This window comes from Palaemon carinicauda, chromosome 4 (genome assembly GCF_036898095.1).
Source record: "Palaemon carinicauda isolate YSFRI2023 chromosome 4, ASM3689809v2, whole genome shotgun sequence".
NCBI lineage: Eukaryota > Metazoa > Arthropoda > Malacostraca > Decapoda > Palaemonidae > Palaemon > Palaemon carinicauda.
The window spans coordinates 94,614,697-94,633,135 of record NC_090728.1 but is presented as its reverse complement, the minus strand read 5'-3'; the positions used below and the strand labels follow the sequence as shown (position 1 = coordinate 94,633,135).

The 18,439-nt window shown below is 48.1% G+C and overlaps 1 protein-coding gene across 5 annotated transcripts in view; it reads left to right on the top strand.

The window, feature by feature from the left end:
• LOC137640067 (ubiquitin carboxyl-terminal hydrolase 20-like) overlaps window positions 1–18,439 on the top strand; it is a 318,666-nt gene that overhangs the window by 100,672 nt on the left and 199,555 nt on the right. For all 5 annotated transcript variants that reach the window (XM_068372501.1, XM_068372497.1, XM_068372498.1 and 2 more), the window contains exon 4: window positions 17,067–17,241. In XM_068372501.1, coding sequence (XP_068228602.1) covers window positions 17,067–17,241 — 175 coding nt within the window. The remainder of the gene's footprint in view (window positions 1–17,066; window positions 17,242–18,439) is intronic.

Below are 18,439 nucleotides of genomic sequence, written 5' to 3'. Positions count from 1 at the left end.
ATTCCCTGCGCATTTGCGCACATCGTTGGGGTTCCTGAGATAGTGCACAGGCGCTCACCAGCGGTACAGCCTGCGGTGTCTCTAAGTCTCTTCTACGAAGGATACCTCTCCCATTCGCGGGAAAGGTCCCTCACAGAGACCACTCCTCGGAGTGTTTAGCAGTACTTCAGTTGATCGTCGGCTCTGAAACAGACCTCCTTGGTCCTCTTCAGGGGATGCCCTCCCTTTTAGGGACACATCCCAGTTCCTGATCTACGAGTTAGCTGATCCTTCAACCAAGCGCGCGTGCGCGCGCTCCCGTCGATCTTCTGTTGCGTTCTAGACGCACAGGGGCCTACGATCTTCACTCGCGCGTACGTAAGCGCTGAAGATCGTCTGCTCGCGGGATGGTTTCCTGCGCGCGATCTTCGAGGCCCTTCCGCGCGCGCGATCGTCGAAGATCGTTAGCCGACGATCTTCTGATACGCGCTAGTCGCGCAAGCACCGAGGATCTTCATAACGCTCGTTAGCGCCGAAGACCGTTCCGCGTGAGGGTTAGTTTCCCGCGCGCGATCTTTGAGGCCGTCCGCGGGCGGTTTTCCGCACGCGATCGTCGACGGTCGATAGCTGACGATCTTTGGATCCGGCGCTAGACGCGCAAGCGCCGGCGATCTTCATAATGCGCCGGATAGTTTCCCGTGCGAGACCATTGAGGCTCTCGCGATTATTGCGAATCATCCGCACGCGGTTTCTCGCTCGTCCACGGGTGGAATGGTTGCCCGCGCGATCATCACGGATCGTTCGCACGTGGTTTCTCACGCGCTATTGTCGTAGATCGTCCAGGCGCTATTGTCGTAGATCGTCCGCGCGCGATTGTCGTAGATCGTCCGCGCGCGATTGTCGTAGATTGTCCGCGCGCGGGCACTGAGGTTTCCCACGTGTGATCGCCGACTATCTTCTCTCGCGCGCGAGCGCCGACGATCTTCGCACACGCGTGAGCGCCGAAGATCGTCCGTGCTCGCGCGAATCGCCGACGATCGTCTTACATAGCCGGAGATCGTACGCGCGCGGCCACCAATGGTTTCCCTCTCACTGTCTCCGACGATCTTCTCTCGCGCTAGCGCCGACGATCTTCCTACACGCGTAGGCGCCGAAGATCGTCCGCGTTATTTCTTCTGCGCGTGGGATGGTTTCCCACGCGCAATCACCGACGGCTCGCAAGCACCGGCAATATTCTGTCGCTGAGATCGTCCGTGCGATCTTTCATGCGCAAGCACCGACGATCTTCATACTCGCGGAAGCGCGGGGATCGTCCACGCTTGCACTGATGGTTCCCCCCGCGCGATCGCCGATACACCCACGCTCTCGCGGGTACGCGTGCGGGCAAGCGCGGTTATACTGCTACGCACGTTTCATTCACGCGCTACCCAGATCTGTGCTTTTCGCGCGATCACCAGCGTGATCGGCGCACCGTTCTCCGACACGATCGCGCCCTAATTACATTATGGATTCTGGCCACCTTCGCGTTTCCCTCGCCCGCAGCGTAGAGCAGCGCCCTCTCCGGAGGGGGGGAGGTTTCCGGACAGGTCAAAGGTCTCTTCTCCCTTCATTGCAGATTCTCTACGGGCGAACCCTCATGTGTCAACTCCTCCAAGGGATCGAACGATCCTCTCCCCTCCAGAGGGACTCCCTGTCAGTGCGACGGTCGGTCGGCATCCCTGGTAGGATGCCGTCGTCAGAGCGCTTACGCAGGCAATGAGCCTGTGCCTTCTGACTGGCGTCACTAATCAGTAGCAACTTCCTCTCCCCCTGAAGAGGGTGAGAGGAATCCCTGGCATGGTATCTCCTCCAAGGACTATCCTGTCCCTTTGCGAGTCATTACGCAGGCGATATGCCCTCCTCAGTCTTCTCCCCTCCCCTGCGGATGAGCATTACCCATCCCCAGGTGGGTCGGAAGATCCGGTCCTCTCCCCCATCACACCAAAGGGGGAATCCCCGCCTCTTCCTGAGATATCTTATCGTGCGGAGGGGGCGAAAGCCTTACATCCTTCATTGCTGGAGTCCTGTTTACCTCCTAGGAGGGAACCGAAGGCCCAGTCTTCCGCAAGGACCCGACAGGAACCAGATGGACCCTTGGAGCCTGTCTACGAGTCTCCCCAGGAAGAGCCTCCAGGGACGAGAGACCTCGCTGCCAGTCCATCAGGAGGAGAAGCTCCAGGGATCGGAACTTGCGTTCTGGCAGGTTCTGACCCTCAGGAGAAAACCTCAAGGGCACCCCAGATCCAGAGATTCCTCTTTGTGAAGGGAAGGATACAGTCCGGGACTGAATCTGCGCACCCAAGAACTCCCTTGGGCCAGTGCAGCTTGCCCTGGTCCCAGGGAATAAAGAGCGCCAGAGACAAGGCCAAGGGCCAGCTCTCTGAGCTTGCCTCCTTCAATAGTCCCGGTCAGTATCGAGCCCCTCCCTCCTCCCTGGGTAGGGATTGGTGAGGGGACGAGCCCTCTGGGCAGAAGTCCAATCCATGTTGGAGATGCGCTCCCTCCAAGAGGTGGCTAACGGGTTCTGAGGCTTCCTTAATTGTCTCCTCCCTGGGAGAAGGCGTCTGGACTCTGGATACCGGTCATCGAATTCTCGACTCTGTACGGGGTTGTCAAACAGTCTCCGTGCAGCATAGCGACGGCAGACGCGGTCAGTCTTGCGGTGAGACCACAAGACTTCATGTGTACACTGGTCCGGTAGGACGCCTACTATACTTCTGATCCCGGTCCACCCGTCTTCAAGGAAGTACTTTGCATTTTGCCTGGAAGGCGGATATACCAGTTCAAGGTGCTGTGCTTCGGTCTCTCTCCAGCACCTCAAGTGTTCACCGAAGCTTCCACTCTGATCTCTTCATGAGCTCTCAGGATCGGCATCCGTCCCCTCCGATTCCTGGGTGACTGGCCGATCCTAGCAGACTTGAGGGTATCCCTTCTTCGTCATCGGGACAAGTTCCTCGGACTTTGCCAAGTTCTAAGGATCATGGTGGTCCTCGAGGAGTCCTCCCCACAGCCCTTTCAGTCTGGTGTACCTAGGCATGGTCTTAGACACCAATCTCCCAAAGCCTTCCCGTCAGACGACAGGATAGCAAGGCGGAGGTAGGTCGCGAGACCTTCTCCCACACGAGAAGAACCTCCAACCCAATGTGGTTACGTCTCTCCTTCCTGGCCCGTCTGGTTTCCAACAGTCGCCTCAGGTTGAGTTCTCTCCAGTGGCGACTCAGGACGCGGTGGAGTCAGAGACACGACTCCCCGGACGCCTGGATCCCTAGGGGACAACCGTAACAGACGGACCCCCAGTGTTGGGAAGCAGACGAGAATCTACAATAGGGAGTGGACCTCCTCGTCCTCCCCCCAAACTTGATGCTGTTTTCGGACGCGTCAAAGTGGGGGCGGGGGGGGGAGGACCGTTCTGAACCACGGGACCTCAGGCCGGTGGTCAGAACCAGGAAGTACCTTCTCTAGACCTACTAGAGATGGAAACCGTGTTTCTGGCACTTCAGTAGCTCCACCAAGCCTGGCGGACTACTCTGTGGTTGTGAGGGTCAACAACACCACAGTGATGGCTTACATGCTCAGACAAGGAGCTACTTTTCAGTACAGCCATCCCATCCTGCGGTAGAGATACCGAGATGGTCCGGGTTCCCCTCGATCTCCTTAGCAGCTCGCTTGATTCCAGGCAAAGGAATGGGCTTGCCGACAGTCTGAGCAGTGCGACACAGACACCACATACCGAGTGGTCTTTGGATCCTCAAGTAGCCTACAAAGTCCTTACTCGGTGGTGCTCCCCTCTGTGGACCGGTTCGCTACAGCGCTGGGCTGCAAGCTCCCGCTCTACTACTCCCCGGTCCCGGACCCCAAGGTCCTCTGGTAAGTTGCCTTCCAGCAATGGTGGGACAACATCAATGTGTTCGCCTTCCCCCGTTCTGGCGGATGAGGAGAGTACTCTACAAGACCAGAGTATCGGTCAGTTTCTCAATGACCTCCATAACTCCGCTAGGGCCTCTCGCAGATGGTTCACCAAGTCCCTCTGTAACTCCTTACGAGGGAAACCCCCCCCCCATGTCACGGGTTACTCACACAGCCACATGCCATCATCCTCCGCAAAGCCGTAGCTTCGCTCTGTCTTCCCGCCGGGAGACTATCCAGCATCTCCTCAAAGAGAGAGGATTTTTGCAACAAGTTGTGAAAAGGATATCTGGACTCCTGCGCAAGTCTTCCGCAGTAGTCTCTCAGGCGAAGGGGCGAGTTGCTGTGGTCGATGTCGTGGAGAGGGTATCCCTCCACACGATGCCGCTTCCAGCAATAGCGGAGCTCCTCGTGAGATTGCGGGATGAAATGTGCCTTTCAGTTTTGGCTGTGAAGGGCTATCCCTTAGCCTTAGGTCTTGGCTCTAGGCTCAAGGGATAGACATTTCTCCCTCGCTGGACCTCTTCCTCCTCATACGAATTCATGTCCTCTCCTGCCCTCAGTCGAGGGTGAGACCTCCTCCTTGTAACGTGGTTCAAGTCCTCAAGTCTCTAAAGAGACCTTCTGACGGACCACTACGTTAGGCTCCAGATCACCACCTTACTGGGTAGACAGTGTTCCTGGCCTTGAATCCTGACCCTTCTCCGTCGCATCGCCCTAGAGCCCATGATGTCAAGGGCGTGGCTATGTCCCTGCCCTTCATGGAGCAGCATTCAGTGACTCAGGTCCTGCAAGCGGGGGTGTTGAAGCATCAGACCATCTTCTCAGCCCCTTACCTGCAAGACATGACCCACAGGAGGCTCGATACGTTTCTATCGGCCCTGCGGTGGCTTCACAACAGCTTGTCTAAACCTCAGGCTCCTTAATGGACAAGTAGCAGAAGGTTGAGGGCATTGTTACCTGGTGTTAGACTGCGTGAATGAAAAGATCTGTCTGGCCCTTATTCTTTTCTTCATCCTCTCCTCCCTTGGAGAAAGCAGCATCCTGGGTTCTCTGCACAGCTGACCTCAAACCACTGCAGGTAGACCATGCTTCCTTGTGTTCCTAGTTTTTAAATATAAAACTTACCCGCTGGTTATATAAAAGAGCTGAAGTCCCTGACGCCAGGGCAGAAAATTCAAATCTCGCGCTATCGAAGATACGCCAGGTGTACCAACCGCACCCTAGCGGTAGAACAGGTGGAACTACACACCAACTCCAGTTCTTCTCTCTGCCGTCATAGCTGACTGACATACAGAAGTTCGCTCTCGTGTTTTTACTCTCTTGGGAAGTTGTTTGGTGATGTACAACGTTCTTTTTTGAGTTTAAGCTATCGTTGATTAATTTTCCTTGGTTCTTATCTTGAAATCTTTTTGTTTGAGATTTTCTTTATTGTTTTTTCCCTTACTTTTTGCTTGTCGGTCTCTCACGTTAACTTTTAAAATGGCCGACTCCTCCCCTGCTCAGCGTAGGTGTGTTAGTGAGGGTTGTCGTACACGACTTCCTAATGGATCTATTGATCCTCATTCTATTTGTGTAAAATGTAGGGGTAAATTTTGTTCATTAGATGATAGGTGTAATGAGTGTCTTTCCTTAACTAATGATGATTTTGTTACTTTCGATCGTTATGTTAGGAGATTAGAGAGAGATAGAGTTAGGCGTAGTTCTTCCCGATCTGTGGATAGATCCTTACCTAATTTACCTGTTCCAAATCCTGTTCCTTCCCCTGTGGTGGTAGATCAGGAACCTACTATGAAGGACATGTTTACTGCTATTTTGTCTCTTGGTGAGAAAGTTGAGTCCTTAGCAGCCGATAGAAATACTATCTTTTCCGAGTTAAAGGTATTGAAAAACCGTGATCCTATCGGAACTGTGGAAAGTGTTTCAGTGTCTGATGTGGTACCGAAGAATCGTGACTCTCTCGGTGTTGTGACAAGTGTTGATAATGTGTTTAGTGTTGCGGAGGGTGCGTCGGCACGATCTTGTCGTTCACCTAGCCTTAGACCTCTTTCGAGCTCTCGAACCCATGGGAGAAGTAATGTCGAACGGCTTAAGGGAACGAGAAGCATCATCAATCGTGCAGACGTCCCCTCGAACGTTCCTGTTGCCGTAGCTCAGGTCGTTCACCCTCATCGTAGGAAAGGTGAGGTTCATACGTTATCCCCGTCTTCCGATGAAGGGTCGGGAAGTGAGATCTGGCGGCGAGCGTCGAGACCGCTTAAATGCTCCCATGTTGATTCACAGCGTCGGGAATCGCCTGTACGGCCAGGATGTAGTTCGTGGGGTTCACCGGAACGTTTCCGTTCTCCCAGCGCTTGCACTCCGGCCAAACGTTCAGATCACCGTGTTCGTGTGGATATGATTCCTTCCGATTCGGACCTTGTAACTATTCATGCACCTCCTCTTCCATCGGATTGGCTTTCTTCCCCTGAAATGCGTGGTGACATTAGTGCGAATCTTCCTTCTAGGAGTTCTGTTGATCCGAAATGGACTGCGCTTTTGTCTATGAAGGAACAACTCTCGTCGTTGATGGATTCTTATCAACCAGGTGTTGGCGTTGTGTCTGGGCGTTCGATGTCAGACCAGTTATCGCACAAACGTTCGATGGTACAGTATATGGCCTTGACGAGTTATCACTTAGACGGTCTCCCATTCACAGTGTTCAACGCCAGGTTGATTTTGATGAGTCGCGTCAGAGAGTTTTGGTTGACCAGTTTGCGTTTTCTGGTCGCGGGGAAGAGCATCGGCGTCGACAAGTGGACGAGACGCGGCAACAATTTGAAGTAGTGGATCGCCCGCGGCAACAACTTTTGGACGCGGCGCGTCAAAACATTGGTTTACAGCGGCGACATCCTGACTACTTTGATCGTTCGCAGCAACAGTCCTCGGACTTTACGCGACCTCGCGGCGATCTTCAACAGTTACCTTCTGATTTCAAGCGTTCTTCTGTTCAACAACAGTCGAATTCTAAGCGGTCTAAGCAGTTGTTGGTTGAGGATGATCGTCTACATGTCCGCGTTTCGCATCAATCTACTTCTACTTCTCCCCACCAAATTGACTCAGATGTTGGCCTTGACAGGCAGTCCCATCCAGACGTTGTTCCTTCGGTTCAGGCTGCGGCTGTTGCTGCACTGCCAGAAGACGAACCAGAGGAAAAGTCGGATGAGGATAATCCTATTGAGGAAGTCTCTGAGAATGAGGAGGAGAAGCATTATCAGCATGCTGTGGACCTTCGCAAGTTTATGCTTATTTTGACTGGAATTTTCCCGGATTCGTTTACCCCTGTGGCCCCTCGTTCTCCGCCTTCTGAATTCATCTTAGGTAAAGCTACTAAGGTTCCAGTTTACACCAAGATGGTTCTTTCTCGATCCTCTAAGCGGGCCTTGAAGTTAATGGGTTCTTGGTTGGACTCCAAGAAAGCTTTTGGCAAGACGGCCTTTGCCTTTCCTCCCGCTAGGTTAGCCTCTAAATCTAGTGTGTGGTATGAGACTGGTGAAGTGTTGGGCTTGAGTTTTCCTTCTTCTGCACAAGGGGATTTTTCAAGTTTGGTAGATGCTTCTCGTCGTCTTGCCTTAAGGAAGACGAAGATTTGGTGGTCCATTCCAGAGTTCGACCATTTGCTTAAAGGTCTTTTCAGGGCCTTCGAAGTTTTTAATTTTTTGGACTGGGCTTTGGGGGCTTTGAGTAAGAGGGTCTCTGATATGACGGAAACGGACACTAGTGGTTTGGTTCATTTGATGTCCTGCTTGGACAAAGGTGTGAGAGATGGCTCCAACGAACTTGCTGCCTTGTTTACAGCTGGAATTCTCAAGAAAAGGGCCACGATGTGCTCCTTCCTCTCCGCAGGAGTGTCTCCCTATCAGAAGACAGGCCTTCTTTTCGCACCTTTGTCTAATTCTTTATTTCCTCAGGATTTAGTGGGCGAGGTGGCTACTGCTCTCACTCAGAAGGCCACACATGACTTAGTTACTCATTCGACTAGGAAAGTTTTGCCTCCGTCATTCTCCTCTCGAAAACCTAAGGAATCTTCTTCTGGGTTTCGTCCTCAGTCCTTTCGTGGGAAGCCCTCTGGAAGAGGCTCTTTTAAACCAGAAGGAAGGAAACCTAGAGGCAGAGGGAGCAAGTCCGGCCGAGGGAAAGTCTGACTGCCCTCTCCTTCAGACAGCAGTGGGGGCCAGGTTGACTCACTTTTGGGAGGCTTGGGAGAGGAATGGAGCGGACCCCTGGTCCGTCCAGGTGTTAAAGGAAGGCTACAAGATCCCCTTCCTGACCAATCCTCCTTTAGTCACAGATCCAGTGGATCTTTCGCCCAAATACAGAGAGGGTCCCAAGAAACAAGCCATGCTTCTACAGATGTCTCTTTTATTAGAGAAACGAGCAATTGAGGAAGTGCAGGATGTTACGTCTCCGGGGTTTTACAACCGCCTTTTTCTAGTACCCAAGAGTTCCGGGGGGTGGAGACCGGTTCTGGACGTAAGTGTGCTCAATGGTTACGTCCAAAACTCGACGTTCACTATGGAGACTCAGAAAACAGTTCTGGCAGCTGTGAGGAAGGACGATTGGATGGTCTCTTTAGATCTTCAGGATGCCTATTTCCACCTTCCGATTCATCCCAGCTGCAGACGTTATCTGAGGTTCATGGACGGAAACAAGGTCTTCCAGTTCAGGGCTCTTTGTTTCGGACTCTGCACGGCTCCTCTATTGTTCACCAAGATCATGCTGAACGTGGCAAGCATGCTGCATTCGAGGGGAATCAGGGCCTCTCTGTATCTGGACGATTGGCTGATAAGAGCCTCCTCAGCCGATTGTTGTTTGAAGGACCTCAAGATGACTTTGGATCTCTCCAGAGAACTGGGTCTCCTGGTGAGCTCGAAAAAATCACAACTCATTCCATCCCAGGAGATTCTTTATTTGGGGATGGAGATTCACAGTCGGAGTTTTCGGGCTTTTCCGTCGTCGGTGAGAATCCAAGCAGCCCTCCTAAAAGTACAAACGTTCCTGAAGAGAGATCTTTGCTCCGTCAGAGATTGGATGAGTCTTCTGGGGACTCTCTCGTCGTTAGAGAAGTTCGTGACCCTGGGGAAGTTGTTCTTGCGTCCTCTTCAGTTTCATCTCAACCGCCATTGGAAGAAAGGCGACAGCCTCGACAGGGATTGCATTCCCATCTCGACTTCCATCAAGTCTCATCTTCAATGGTGGAACAACGAGCCCAGACTGAAAGAAGGCTTGTCTTTACTTCAGAGGAACCCAAACCTCGTGTTGTGTTGCGACGCCTCCAACTCGGGGTGGGGAGCCACTCTAGAGAAGCAGGAACTTTCGGGGACTTGGACGGTGGAGCAAACCTCTCTCCACATCAATCAAAAAGAGCTTTTAGCTATTCATCTGTCTCTCATCGGCTTCGAAAAGCAGATCAGGGGCAAGGTAGTCCAAGTCAATTCGGACAGCACTACAGCTCTGGCCTATATTGCGAAACAAGGCGGGACCCACTCTTGGCCTCTGTTCGAGATTGCAAGACTGCTCCTCATCTGGGCGGAGGAAAGGAAGGTGACTCTTTTGACGCGGTTCATCCAGGGGGTCAACAATGTGAGCGCAGACAGACTCGGCAGGAAAGGTCAGGTTCTCTCCACAGAATGGATTCTGCACCCGGACATCTGCAAGAGTCTGTGGCGGTTATGGGGTCGACCTCTCGTGGATCTCTTTGCCACCGCGAAGACCAAACGACTAGAGTGTTACTGCTCTCCGGTTCCAGACCCCGAAGCTTTACACATAGACGCTTTTCTGATGAACTGGTCACACATGGAGGTTTATGCTTTTCCTCCGTTCAAGATCCTTTACAAAGTGATTCAGAAGTTCGTTTCACACGAGGAGACCAGAATGACACTGATAGCTCCGTTCTGGCCGTCAAGGAGCTGGTTTCCAGAGGTACTGGAATGGATGGTGGATGTCCCGAGAAGCCTTCCCATGAGACCCGATCTTCTCAGACAACCTCACTTGTCCCGAAATCATCAAAACCTCCGAGCTCTACGTCTGACTGCCTTCAGACTATCGAAAAACTCGCTAGAGCTAGAGGATTTTCGAAGAAGGCAGCCAAGGCAATTGCAAGGGCAAGAAGGTCTTCAACCATCAAGGTGTATCAGTCCAAGTGGGAGTTGTTCAGGGAATGGTGTAGAACTAACGCGATTTCCTCTTCCAGTACATCGCTTTCCCAAATAGCAGATTTTTTTCTTGGACCTTAAAACTAAGCATAACTTCTCGTCATCGACTATTAAAGGTTACAGGAGTATGTTGGCGACGGTTTTTCGACACAGGAACCTAGACCTTTCTGATAATAAGGATCTACGAGATTTACTTAGGTCTTTTGATACGACCAAGAAGATTCAAACGGCTCCCATCGCCTGGAATTTGGATGTTGTCCTTAAATTTCTCATGAGTGACAGATTTGAGCCTTTACACTCGGCTTCATTTAAGGACTTAACCTTGAAAACCCTTTTTCTAGTTACCCTCGCCACTGCGAAAAGAGTTAGTGAAGTTCACGCTTTAAGCAAGAACATTGGTTTTCGGAATGGGAAAGCCATTTGTTCTTTGCAACTGGGGTTTCTGGCCAAGAACGAAAACCCTTCTCGACCATGGCCCAAATCCTTCGAGATTTCTAACCTTTCTGATTTGGCTGGCGATGAATTGGAAAAGGTTCTCTGTCCAGTTAGAGCTCTACGGTGTTATGTGGACAGAACTAAGAATCTGAGAGGTAACTCAGACGCTCTGTGGTGTGCAGTTCGGAAACCCTCGATGCCCATGTCCAAGAATGCCTTGTCTTTTTTCGTTAGATTGTTGATTCGAGAAGCTCATGCTCAGTGTGATGAGTCGGATCAGAGGCTCCTCAAAGTCAAGACACATGAAGTCAGAGCGGTAGCGACTTCAGTGGCCTTTAAACAGAACCGTTCTCTGCAAAGTCTGATGGATACAACATTTTGGAGAAGTAAGTCTGTTTTTGCATCCCATTATTTGAAGAATGTTCAGACTCGCTATGAGGACCTTTTTACGTTGGGTCCTTTTATAGCTGCTAATGCGATAGTAGGTGAATGATCTACCACTACGTTCCCTTTTTTCCTAATACCCCTTTTCTATCTCTTGGAACTCGTTTGTTATGGTTGTTTGTGGAGATTGGGCGTCAGTCTTCCGCAATCTTTGATTTGGCTAGGTGGTCAATTTGTTCCTTGAGTGCACCCGGAACAAGGGTATTGGTTGAGGTCCTGTCATGTTATAGGTGTTTGTACCGTTTGACAGCTCCTAGAGATTTTCAGCACGAGTGGATTACTGGATCTCTTAAGGATAGCGGACGAAATGAGGCAGAGTATCATTGCTGTCAGCTTCCTTATCAGGTGAGAACTGCTTAAGTTTATTGTATGTAACCCTTAAGTGAATTTTCTGTATGTAGCTGTCTCTGACCCGCCACCAAGGGGTGTCAATCAGCTCTTTTATATAACCAGCGGGTAAGTTTTATATTTAAAAATGATATTTTCATAATAAAATAAATTTTTGAATATACTTACCCGCTGGTTATATAAATTTAACACCCTCCCTCCTCCCCTCTAGAGACTACCTATGGTATGGCTATGAGGCATGGAAGAACTGGAGTTGGTGTGTAGTTCCACCTGTTCTACCGCTAGGGTGCGGTTGGTACACCTGGCGTATCTTCGATAGCGCGAGATTTGAATTTTCTGCCCTGGCGTCAGGGACTTCAGCTCTTTTATATAACCAGCGGGTAAGTATATTCAAAAATTTATTTTATTATGAAAATATCATATTAGGTTTAATACTGTCATGTCCCCATACCCTGATGAGGTGGTATTGGGAGAGTCCTAGCCTAAGAGTTCCTTCTGAGGAACTCCAGGTCAACTGCATAGGACAAGTCACTTTTCACCTTCGCACACACCTTACGTAGGCCGCGGCAGTTTCACAACCGCTAGCGAGGAGCAGGGATTCCCTATTGTACGAGTACTCGATTGCTCGAATATGGAATCCCCGGGCAAGCCAAAGCCAGTATGGCCGGGACTTACCACCCTTCCTTAGGGTTAAGTCACCCCATGTAAATAGCGTGGTTTGTATTTCAGTTACGGAACAAATGACAAATTTGTAGATAATTTGTATTTTTCCTAACTATAAACCTTAGCTATTTACATATATTTGCCCGCCAGCCCTGTCCCCCAAGATAAGTCCTACCTCTAAGTAAAGTAAGCCTTTCACCAGTGTGTGTGAGGGGGAGGAGTAGCAAGCTACCCCTCCCTAGCCCCCGCTAACTAGCGGAGGGGTAGTAAACCCTCGTTAAAATTCTTATGGCTCGTCATTCAGCTACGCTGAAGTAATTACTCCATGTAAATTGCTAAGGTTTGTTAGGAAAAATGCAAATTATCTACGAATTTGTCATATTATATTCAAAACTACTGTATGTAGAATAATGTAAATTTTTTCTTGGAGTTTACTTTACTTCCTGTTTTATTTGAAAATGCAAAAAAATATTTGTTCCGTAACTGGAATACAAACCACGCTATTTATTAGGGTTTATACTTTCGGCGGAGCTGAAATGACGAGCCACTAAGATTTAGCGAGGGTTAACTACCCACACCTCTAGTTAGCGGGGGTGGGGGGGGGGTAGCTTGCTACCACTCCCGTTCTCACACCTGTAATTTAGTTACATTACTTTTGGCTCGGATCGAGAGCGGTTGTTTCCTCTCTCCCTCCTCGGCTATTTTGGACTGCCATTAATTTTTGTCTTTTAACTTACTTTTTCTTATACTTGTATATATATATATATATATATATATAAACATCCTTAATGTTTATATATACATATGTCTATAGAAATGTGGTAAGTTGCCTTTTCAGTGTTTGTGCTGTGTGTGTGATACATATACAACAACGACACTTGCGTAGTAGCAAGGCCAGCACAGTTCCACTTCGTGGGGAACGATCTCTCCCTCTCTGGTCCATCGGTCTTCCCGTCGGCATATATCCGTTAACTCGGCTGCCGCAGGGGAATCGTAATCGCCTGGACCCTCTTCATTCGACTATTGTCTTTGCCTTTTCCTCTTTTCCTCCGGGAAACTTGGATTCTGAGCGAAGGGAATGTGGCCTTTCAAAGATTAACTACAGTCTCTCTCTTCTCGAGGTCGTTCACCTTTACTACAACAGCGTACTATTGGGGAAGCTCCTTTCCCGTGCGCGGGTTAGGTTGCTCTTCCGATTGTTTGTCTCAATTGTTTTTAGTGAAAATCTAATTGTATTTTAACATTTCAGCTTTCTCCGTGGGGAACACTTTCCTTTCACGGGAGAGGCCTCACTTAGAGACACCTCTTCGGAGGATCAAGCAGACCTTTCAGCGCAGCAGACCTACCAGAACCTCTTCGGTGGTTGCTCGCCCTTCCAAAGGGCACATCTCAGTTCCTGATCGTCCTGCCAGCTGACCTACCGATCTGCCAGCGCAACCTTTTGCTGCAACCTAGTCCTTTGGACTTCGGTCCTGGACTCTAAAGCAGACCTGGTTACAGTCCCCATCGGTGGATGCTCGCCATTTTTTAAAGGGCACATCACAGTTCCTGATTGTCCTGCCACTGGTCATCCTACCAGCTGACCCGCCAACTTACTAGTGCTACCTTCGTGTGCGCGTTCGCCGACATTCTTACGTGCGCCAGCGCCGGAGATCTTCAGCGCGCGGGTACAGATGGTCTCCCGCGCTCGAGCGCCGACGATCTTCCACGCTCGGGTACTGATGGTCTCCTGCGCGCGCGCGCCGACATTCTTATGCGCGCGAGCGCCGACATTCTTATGTGCGCGAGCGCCGACATTCTTATGCGCGCAAGCGCCGACGATCTTCCGCACGCGGGTACCAATGGGCTCCCGCGCGCGCGCGCCAATAGTGTTCCGCGCGCGTGCTCTGATAGTCTTCGCGTGCGCGCCAACAGTCTTGTACGCGCGCGCCGACGATCTTCCACGCACGGGCAGCGATGGTCTCCCGCTCGCTCCGACGATATTCTGCACGCGAGCGCCAATGCTTTTGCGTGCGCGCGCCAACAGTCTTCTGCTCGCGCACGGCAACGATCTTCCGCGCGCTGGAGACGATGAGCGTGCGCGCCGATGATTTTCCGTGTGCTCTAGCGCCAATGCTCTTGCACGCGTGCCGCCGACGATCTTCCGCTCGCGGGCGCCGCTGGTCTCCCGTGCGCGCGCTGATGATTTTCCAAGCGCGCAAGGGCCAATGCTCTTGCGCGCGTGCCAGTAGTCTTGCATGTGCACGTGGCAACAGTTCCGCGCGCGTGGGCCAACTTTCTTCCGCTCGCGCACCAACAGTATTGCACGCTTGCGCGCCGAATTTCTTCTGCGCGCGGGTGCCGATGGTATCCTGCATGTGTGCCAACAGTCTACCGCGCACGCACACCGACGGCCTTACGCGCCAGCGCGGGCCTACGACCTTCGTGCGTGCGCGCTCCGACGGCCTTCACGTGTGCACGTTCACACGTCCTTCGTGCGCGCGCGCTCCAACGGCCTTCACGCGTGCGCACTCCGACGGCCTTCGCGCGTGCGGGCTCCGACGGCCTTCGCGCGTGCGGGCTCCGACGGCCTTCGCGCGCGCCGATGGTCTTCCGCACGCGCGCCAACAGTCTCCACATAGTACTCTCACGCACGCGCCAATGCTCCACTCTTGCGCAACCAGTCACACGATTCGGTGCATTCTAGGGAGAATGCACAAAACTACACAGTGCCTTACTGCGTGCCAGCGCTCTTCATCACTTTCCTGCGCCCTCCTGCACAGTAATGGTCCCGGATCCATGCGCCAGCTCTTGCCAAAAAGTCAAGAGTGGCAGATCCAATGCACCAGCTCTTTTCTAAAAACCAGCTCTTGCCTGCTCTCCAGGCAGATATTAAGCACCAGCATCATCCTGTGTGCCATCGCTCCAGACTCACCTTCACACTCGCGCAATTGTCAGTAAAAAGGAATAAAACTTTTTGGACGGGTCACCATTGCCCCATTCCTCCCCGCAAATACATAATCATTGCCACCGGGGAAATAGGAATAAGGCTCCACAGAAGGATTCAAGATCCCGAAGATTCCAAGGGAATTAATTCTTAATGATAATAATATACAGTTTATGACATTTATCCATAATTTTATTAGTATACAAACCATTCAAAATCAAAAGTAGTTACTCCGTTTTTGATAAAACAAACCAAGTAGGCTATAGCATATACATTATGATCTGTTCTCTGACTAGAGTGTATATCTTATATGTATATTACATTTTATTCAATAGTTCTGTATTGATATTTTTTCAACAAGTATTATGTACATAGATATTTCACAGTAATGAATTTAATGATGGTAAAAACTCAAATAATGCTTTACAGTGTCTTCCAGACACCTTTAATTAAATGCAGGTGCTTGACTGAATTACTATAAGCCTACAGATGAATGTTATTTATATAAAACAAATGAATTATATTTGTATAGAATAGATATGAAGGATTTTGATTGTAAAGAGATTACTGTATATATTAATATGTAACAATAATGTACAATACATTCAATAGTTACCTACTATAGATAAACTTGCATTTTCCCTCTTGTCACTTGTTTAGGGGCCTGTCAGGGTGGTTATCCACCCACTGAAATGTTTGTCGTTAGCATTACAGCACTCTAGGATATGCAGTGTTATTGTAGTGCAAAGTTTTACTTGGTATTTCCATGCCAGATCTATAGTGTTGTGAGGTATCTGTCAGGGGGTAACTATCCACTAAAATGTGTCATTACCACCACAGTACTGCAGGATATGTAGTAAATTTTGATTGGTATCTCCTAATTTGCTTCTAGGTCCAGTTAACCTCCCCCATTTTGGTGTATCTGTCAGGGGGTAACCACCCTCCAAAATATGTCACTGGTCATTATATAACCAGGAGGGTTTACAGATATATCAATTATATGGGAGGTCTTGGCGGAGAAGTTGGGATTTTATGGCTGGAGGGGAGACTGCCTTAGTTTATGAGCCATTGAAGGCTCTTGGAAATCAACCGCCATTACTTATGTTTTTTCCAGATTTTTTTATGTCCTTATTGTACAGTAACTTTAAATGCAAAATTGACACACTTAGAGAGAAACATTTTTTTGCAACAAAGAACAGCCAAATGGTAACTGATATGAACTGTTTATTGTATTGTGTTGAGGAGTGATTGAACTTTTCCGTTATGTACGCAGAATACCTGAGCATTGAAACTTGAAAGTTATTGGGAAAACAGTTTTTTTTTTTCAATATTTATAAAAATATAGTTATGTTAGAGGACTTTTATTTTGTATAGAAATTTTGTAGAAATAATCTTTTATAAATATAAAAGGCAAGAGCACTTCCTGATCACCATCAGTATGCAGTAAGAGGTAAGTTTGTAAACATGGTGAATGCTTGTTAAGTGCTGAATGTTTGCATAACTAGTCCTATATGTATGAACTGTTCTTATCAGTTCTCTGTACAAAGTTTTGACTAGGCTCAGCACATGGCTTCCCTCAGATACAAATCTTGTTTTCCTTGCATGACACAGTGCTTTTTATGGAATATTTCTGCAAAGTAAGTAGTTATGATGCAGCAATCGCATTATCGGAGCACTTGGGAGAAAAATTTTGATGTGGAATTGCATCATTGGATCACTAGAGGATTAAGAGTTGTGTATAGTAACTTACAGATCTATTGAAGAAACTGGTAGGTTTTCTAAGCAAGGCTATTTTGAACTCTACTATTACAACTTGTTAGAGTGGTTTTCTGTTCATGAAGTTGTGCTCATATTATTGAAACTTGTATGGAGTTTTGCCCAATATTCATAATTCAATGGTCTTTCACATATGAGCGTGATTTATGTCTTTTTGTTTAGAAGTATATGGTAGTGTTAACAATGGCACTTGTAAAAGTTAAATATTATAAAAATAATTAGTAATTATTGTCACACATTGAAGGTTTTCCTGGTATCTTGAGTAACTTTAATAGCTGTATAGAGATTTTCATTGGCATACAGTACTACTGTACTGGATATTGTTTTTTTCACATTTTTTTTTTTTCTAATTTCAGGTCACATCATCTGTGAAGGTCAGCCTCAGCATTCCTCCTGGGCAACAACAGCACTTAGGTGGGCCAATAAGTGCCCCTGGAGTGACTTTGGCACAACCACTTACACCAGGTGAGAGCAGTGCAGAAGAGGAAGAGGAAGATGATGACGATGAAGGAGAAGAAGTAAAAGCTAGAGGTCAGTATATTTGATAGTCTATTAAACTTCAGTGTGAATTGATTGTCTCATCCTTAAGTGTACAGTTAGGAAATTGCTTGTTGGTACAAAAGTTATCAGTTTCATATGTACTGTAGTTGTATGAAAGGATAGATATTTAAATGAACTTGGTTATAGTTAAGAGAGAGAGAGACTTTGATAAAGGTACTTTATAAGTATAAAGCATTATCTACATGGTTATGCATGCAGTATTTTTACCCACTTTTTGGGTAATGAGCAAACCACCCTGAAAACATAATATTTAATGGCAAAGTACTTTTCTATCCTTGCTTTTGGTAGTATTTATTAGTCATTTGCTCTTTATTGTGAAATGGAGTTAGGATGCATTTTATATACAATACACTAGTCACAGGAAGAACATGACAAAGTAGAAAAGAAATAAACTAAAAAAAGATCACTACTAGGAATTTAGTTAACACTGGCATACTCGTAATTTCTTTATTGTCTGAGTTATTTATCAAAAGTTTTGTAGAAGATTAATTGTACATAATTTTTTATTTATAAAGTGAAGGTAAGTAGTGATGATAGTTGCTGATTAAAAGAGTCTGGATTATCAATTAACCATAACTATAATTATTCATGATCATATTTAGAAAAACTAGTGGCCGACAGGATTGGACTGGATTGGTAATAGGAAATTAGCTGACCTAGAGTATGCTGATGACACTGTCCTTATTAGCAGAACACCATGACTTGCAAAGCTTGCTTACCAGAATGCATGAAATATCACATGAGCTTGTGTTTAAGACCAGTAGAAGAAAGAGAGAGATGATGAAAACAGAATATGCAATGGAAGATGATATATCACTGAAAGGAGAAAGGATTAATGAGGTGGAATCATTTAAATATTTAGGAACTATGATCTCTAATACAGGATCTTTAGAATTGGAGTTTAATGAAAGATTGAAAAAAGGAAATCAGATAATGGCTAGGTAAAGTTAAATTTGGAAATCAAATTGTCTGAAATTACATATAAATATCAGGCTATATATCAGTTTAGTAAGATTAGTGTTACTATATGGACATGAGTTGTGGTATGACAATGAACCAATATCCACCAGATTTGTAGATTGAGAACAAAGCCATCAGAAGAATTTTGGGAGTTGAATGGCGGGATATGATTACAAATGAAACTATGAGAGATTACTCGAGTGCCATA